This window comes from Caenorhabditis briggsae, assembly GCF_000004555.2.
Source record: "Caenorhabditis briggsae complete genome, chrII, whole genome shotgun sequence".
In the NCBI taxonomy this organism is placed as follows: Eukaryota; Metazoa; Nematoda; class Chromadorea; order Rhabditida; family Rhabditidae; genus Caenorhabditis; species Caenorhabditis briggsae.
In genome coordinates, this window is record NC_013486.2 from 16,027,373 (window position 1) to 16,034,054 (window position 6,682).

Sequence of the window (6,682 nt, forward strand, 5' to 3'; positions counted from 1 at the left end):
CAAGAAAAACATTAGCAGACCAATTTATCAAAATGAGAATTAGAGCAAATCTTCTCATTTTTAGCTCAAATTTTCTGGATTTCAGAACTACTATTTAAGCTGCAAACTACAATGGAAACACTAGCAGACCAATTTTCACTTTTTTTTCAGGCTACAATATCGGAGCAACGAATCCCGGTGGCTATGGCGATCAACGAGCATGTACACGTTTGGTTCAAAAAAGGAGCCGATGATTTTGTGCAACGGACATTTGGCACTGTGATGATCTCCTTCCCGACGTCTTCTATCAACCTTCTGACTTCGATTCAGCATGAAATCGAGCCGTTGGCTTTCCGGCTATCCAGCGCGAAATTTATAAAGTCAGTACTCCCGAACAAGCAGTTGATCGACGAATTGCTGAGCAAAAAGGACGACGAAAACTACACATTCTACTTTAACAAGCTCCAACTTGCCACGTGGCTTCAAACCCAGAAAATCGCAAAGCCAGATGCGCAGTTTATGAATGCAGAAGTGGCTCGTTACGAGATGGATCCAACGGCTCCGTGTAATTCGGTGCCCCCGTTGTTCCTGACGGCGTACTGGAAGTTCGAACCAGGTCACACGGACCTACGTGTCGACTATCGGCTGAATTCCGAATCGCCCGTCTCCGCGCCGCTTCTAAATGTGAATTTCAACACGAATCTCACTGGAGCCGTGGATTCTGTGATGTGTGACCCGGAGGGAAAATGGGCGACCGATAGTCCGTCTCTAGGGTGGAGTTTGTTGGAAATTTCCAGGAATGGAGATGTTCATGGCTCACTGAAGGCCAGGATTTTTATGAAGAATTCTGGGGTGAGTTTTTGTTATTTAGAAGCTATCGAATCTAAAAAATAATTTTCAGGATGAAGTCAGTCTCGAGATGCTTGATCGGAAGCCGGCGCAAGTATTTGTTCAATTTCAGGTTAGTTAGAACAACCACTTGACAATTGGGCTCCCATCTAAGTTCAAGGGCTGAAGAATCCACCTAAAATCGATTTTTCAGTGCCACGAAGCCAACCAATCGGGTGTGGACGTATCACTGGTTCAATCGGACATTTATCACCTGTCGATGATTCGTAAGAAGCTGTTAGCTGGAAAATACTTCTGCGAACCGGAGCTTAGAAAATAATCTTCTCTATCCTGTGTAGATATGGCATAATTTTTCGAATTTAAGAAAATCTGTGATTTGTATGTCTTTTTCTTCTCCTTCATCTGTCTAATGTTCCCTTTTTCTGTGTCCTTTTTCAACCCGAAGAAAAATTACGAGTTGAGTTTTTTTTTAATTTTCTTCCCAGTCGAGCTTCTTTCTCTCAATACTTGCTATATTTTGTAATAAATGACCGTCTTTTTTGTAATTTATTTGTTATTTTGTCTGAAAAAAGTAGAAAAACATCGATTCCACCTGAAAATTGAAAAACTTACTTCAAAAACAACTGAAAAACAAGTTTTCCGACGAGCGAGACGACGACTAGCTTCCCCTAAATTTCAAACTCGCGCGCTTTTCTTTGGTCGCATTTCGCTGAGTAGCGACTCAGCCCGCCCACTTTACACCGTTGTGATACCGCAGGCGAAGCGCCACCTGACCGATTCAAACAGTTTTACCGATTTTTTTTACCGTTTTGCCGTCGAAAATTGCCGTGTTTTCCTGAAAAATCCGCTAGAAAATCGATTTTCCTACCTAAAAATTCTCAAAACCTGTTTTTTTCCCGAAATTCTCGCTGTTTTTCGACCCTTTTATCGATTTTTCTCAACAAAAATGTGTCAAAACTTGCTTGTCATTCCAGGGTACCCATATTATGGGCTATTGAACAGCTTGGAATTTGCACGCATTTGAATTGAAAAGAAGCTTCCAGTACTTCTCATCTTCAGCACACACAAATCAATAAAATGACCGAGTACGGATGTCAAGTCACCAACAAGTTTGGTCTTCCATCGGACGATGACTCCGGTAAGTGAGGGGTCTATATAGGTTTATATACCCTGTGCGCAGATTATTATCTTATCTGCGCGACTCGGATGATCAGCGGCGTCTTATCAGATCTGTTTTTCTTGCAGAATATGACGATCCTCGCGAGCTCATGCAGAAGGTCTCCCAGCTCGCACTCAAGAAGAAGGAGGAGAAGGCTGTGAAGCCCGCCCAGCCGACCAAGCCAGTCGCTGCTGCTCCAGCTAGTGAGTATCCGTATTTTTATAAAATTTGGAATTCAATTTTTTTTCCAGGTGCTGCCGCCAAGACCGACGGTGCTTCTGCTGGACGTGGACGCGGAGGACGTGGTCGCGGACGCGGGGGAGCTGCTGGCCGTCCACGTGATGGCGGAGATCGTGTCTCCAACGAGAACAACGGTGAACGCTCCGGCGATTCCCGTCGTGGAGGACCCCGCAGAGGCGGTGAACGCGGAGCTGCTCGTCCAGCTGGGTGAGTAGAATTTGTTGGAATTTCCCTATTTTTCAATTTTCAGACGTGGAGGACGCGGAGGATTCACTCGCGAGAACAGAGAAGGAGAGGAGCCAAGAGACCAACATTTCGCTGACGACGGACAAGACACCCGCGCTCCAAGACGTCGCGGAGGATTCACCCTTGGTGGACCATCCGGCGGACGTGGAGGATCCCGTGGAGGTCGTGGACGTCAATTCGACCGTCAATCCGGATCCGATCGTACCGGAGTTCGCGCTTTCGAGAAGAAGGACGGACATGGAAAGGGCAACTGGGGAGACCAGAAGGATGAGCTCGCCGGAGAGACCGAGAACATCGCTCCAGAGGGAGAGACTGCTCCAGCTGAGCCAGAGGTTCCACGTGAGAAGACCGCCGAGGAGCTCGCTTTCGAGGCTGAGCAAGAGGTTCTTGCCAAGCAGAAGACTCTTAAGGAGTTCAGAGCTGCTCAAAACGTACGTTGTCGTCTTTCGTAGCTAACGAGCATACTTGTCGACTATAACTCGTTTGAAAATTGAAATTGTGAGCCGAACAATACCGGCAAGCTCTGCAACCTCCAATAAGAATACGCCGGTTTCACAATTCCATTTTTGAAGCGAGTTACCAGCCCACCCGGAATAGGCTGGTTGACAAGTATGCTCCCGAGATATTTTTTGCTCAGAATTCTAAAAATTATTGTAATTTTTTGCAGGCTGAGGCTCCAAAGTTCAACACCAGAAAGGCTGGAGAGGGAGCTGCTGACAACTTCGGCAAGCTCATCCCAATGAAGAAGGAGGTCATCCCAGACCGCGAGGAGGACGAGGTCGTCGTTATCCACAAGGCTCCAAGAAAGCAAGTGTTGGACATCTCCATCACCTTCCGCAACGATCGCCCAGAACGTGAGCGCAACGATCGCGATCATCGTCGCAACGACGACCGCTCGGAGAGACCACAACGCGGTGGACAAAGAGGAGGACGCGGAGGCCGTGGAGGACCACGTTCCGGAGGACAAGGAGGACGTCATCAAGCAACACCATTCAACGCTTCTGAGGACGCCTTCCCAGCTCTCGGAGCCAAGTAATTCTCTTCTTTCGTGCCCCCAAATTCTGACCTGACCGCCCAATTCCATCAACCACCACCACCTCCTCAAATGCTCTGTTCTACTCTTCATCTTGTTTTCTTCGTGCTCTCCTTTCCTGTCTTCATCAAGATCTGTGCATCGGCTCCAAAAAACCAATTCCCCTATCACACAAATTGTCTGTTTCCAACAGCTTGTTTTTCCTCTCTTACTCTTTTTATTCGCCCCATTAGTTCCCCACATAGCTTGTTATAATTGTTATCACGCCTTTTCCGATCTCTTTCCTCATTTTCTGATGAGTTTTCGAGTCGTTAAAGGCTTGCTTGTTTTTTTCTTTTTTTTTACTACTTTGTCTTTTGTCCCCGTCCAATCCCTTGATCTTCCACACCACTGACGACCTCTCTTTTTTCTTCAATCACCCTGACACGAAAGGTCTCAAGTGTCGGATCCTCATCCCAATTTTTCCTTATTTTTTAAAACTAGTTTTTAGAAGCATCCAATTTGTGCACCGCCCCCAACCCGTCCCATCCCCAATAAGCCAATGTTCAGATCCAATTCTATTGGAGTGTTTGTTGTTAACAAGATTTGATAAAGCATCATTTTGTGTTAAACACTTTAAATTCCCCACTACATCCCCACCATTATCCAATTTCGTTCATTTTTTTGCTCTCTTCTTCCCATTGCCCCGCCCAACAATCACTGAAAGCACATGTGTTTTGTAATAAAAACGGTAAAAGCCCATTCAATTCTGAAGGGGAGGAGCCGGATGCAGGAGGAGAACCAAAAACAACGGGATTCCCCTTCTGCTTAAGCCATGTCAGCAATCTAGTGCTCGGCGTGTATGTGCCTCTCCTCTCTTGTCAAATGGGAGAGCAGAGGGAATGTCTTCAGAAGACGTGGCAGAGAAAAGGAGAAGCGAGAGTGCCACCGCGTGGACGACGACAAAACTTTTGCTCTCTTTTCTCCTATTTTTCGTTGGCTCCCGTTTTTTTTTTGAATAGCGACTTCTTCATATCGATTCTGAACATTTCTTTTTTTCAGAATATTTTTATTATTTTCAGTTCATTATATTCTTCGTTTTCCAGAAAAAAAGGCCCATCTATTTTTAATTAATTCTCTGCGTCTCTTCTCTCTCCTTTTCCCACGTTTTCCATGTCATTCTGGAGGGACGCCTACATCTATTTCGCAAGTTTTGTAACGATTTTATGACTGCTTCCGAAGAATGGAAGATGAAATTAGGCCCCTCGAGAGAGAATGGGTCTGCCAGACTACAAACTATACAAAAACATTAGCAGGAACACGCATGATGAATCTGCCAGGCTACAAACTAGATTCCCAACATTAGCAGACCCATTTCGTGCCTGTTGTCTCCTGTGCCTCGTAGGTCTGCTAGACTACAAACTATACATATATCATTAGCAGACCCATTTCCTCGCCAGTCGTCTTCCGTCTCGTGGGCCTGCTAGACTACGAACTACACAGTAAACATTAGCAGGCCAATTTCTTCATTTTTTTCTGAAAAATCACTCCGAATTGTCGTTTCAGGCCAATTTTTCGCGCTGTTTTGTCGATTTCCAATGAATTCAATGAAATTTGAGCTTATAAAAAGCCCAAAATTCTCGAAAATAGTCATAAAAATCATAAAAACCGACTCAAAATTCATTAAAAATGGATTTTTTGAGATACAAACTACATTTTTAGGGGAAACAACAATTTTTCAATCGCAAAAAATGCTTTTAAAGTTTTTGACCTACAAAAAAATTTTTTTTTTTAGAAAAAAAAATATTCCGCAAATTTTCTCTTTTGAAAACATCTTTTTTCGAATTTGCTGTCTTTTTCCTGCTCTTGAAACACTCGAAAACATCAAATTACAGCTGAATTTTCATAAAATATTAGAATTTTGAAAATTTAGAATTTTCGAATTTTTGAATTTTTAATTTTCATGATAATCGAGAAATTTAATTTTCAAAAATTTTCTTTTAGGGGTCTGCTAATTCCTCAACTGTAGTTTGTAGTCAACAACAACTTTTTTCTCTTTTTTCTCCCATTTTCCTAATCCAATTCAGCCCAAAAGATGAGTAGTAAAATTGCCCGAAGGGCAGGTCCCGTTAATTCCTTTTTTCCTTTTCTTCCTGTTGCATATTTGGGTCTGCTATACCATAAACTACATAAGAAATATTAGCAGAACAAACTCGCGCACATTAGAACTGCATAAGTTGGGCCTGCTAGACTACAAACTACATAAGAATCATTAGCAGACCCATTTCTTGCCACGTCACCCACATCTCGCTTATTTCAAATTCAATGAGAGAGAGAGAGAAAAAGAACTGAATCTTCTTTTTTTTTCTATTTTCTCATGCTCCCCATGTCGTTCTGCGCTAATCCTTTCCTCTCCTTTTTCATTACCTCATACATTTCTCTACGTCTCTCCATTCCCTCCACACTATTTCTCTCTCTAGAAGTGATTAGAGATAAGGAGAGATGAACAGACGCAGAGATTTTTTTCAAACGGAAATAGGAATAGGAAATGGGAATGCTCTGGGGGGAGAAGAATTTATCGAAGAAGCACCAGAAAGATATATCTAAGAAGATTTTTGGATGAGAAGAAGAAGATAACTCGTGATATGCAAATAATATTTTTCTCTAGTTTTCAGTCTGAACAGACAGTTTCAGAGGACTTCTGTTTTCAGATTTTTTCAGATGCTTCAAATTTTGATACAGTAACCTGAAATTATTTTCAATTTTTAGAATTTTCCGAGTTTTTAGGATTTTGAGACTTTAAATTTTTTTAGATTTTCAGGTTTTCCGAATTTTAGGATTTTTTAAGTTTTGAATTTCTGAATTTCTAAATCTCTGAATTCCCATACTTGTAACGAGCCGGGCCGGGCTTTTTCCGGAATTTTGGAGGCCCGGCCCGGCGGGCCCGCCATTTCACTAGTTTCGAAATTTTCAAAAAACACATAAGGGGGACCCTTATGTGTTTTTTTCATAAGGGGGACCCTTATGTGTTTTGTGATTTTTTTCGACCAAAAAATGTTTTTTCGAGTTTTTCGATCTTTTTTGATCAGACAGACAAACAATCCGAAATACGAAAAAAAATGGAAAAAATTATATTGAGAGCTCAAAATTTGGCTCAAAAATACAGAATTTTTGACACCGGGCCTTCCGGGCCGGGC

General features: G+C 42.8%; 2 protein-coding genes across 2 annotated transcripts in view; both read left to right on the forward strand.

Annotated features, from left to right (window-relative positions):
- The window catches only part of CBG07108, a gene marked incomplete at both ends in the record, with an annotated part of 7,005 nt that extends 5,858 nt beyond the window's left edge, over positions 1–1,147 (forward strand). The window contains 3 exons of the mRNA XM_002632189.2: positions 151–831; positions 881–940; positions 1,022–1,147. Of these exons, the coding sequence (XP_002632235.2) occupies positions 151–831; positions 881–940; positions 1,022–1,147 (867 nt within the window). The remainder of the gene's footprint in view (positions 1–150; positions 832–880; positions 941–1,021) is intronic.
- Positions 1,148–1,905: 758 nt separating this feature from the next.
- Cbr-vig-1 lies at positions 1,906–3,509 on the forward strand (the record flags this gene model as incomplete). Its single annotated transcript, XM_002632188.1, has 5 exons — positions 1,906–1,966; positions 2,074–2,190; positions 2,239–2,434; positions 2,478–2,904; positions 3,141–3,509. The coding sequence occupies 5 exons, from the start codon at positions 1,906–1,908 to the stop codon at positions 3,507–3,509; spliced, it is 1,170 nt and encodes a 389-aa protein (XP_002632234.1).
- Positions 3,510–6,682: the final 3,173 nt, after the last annotated feature.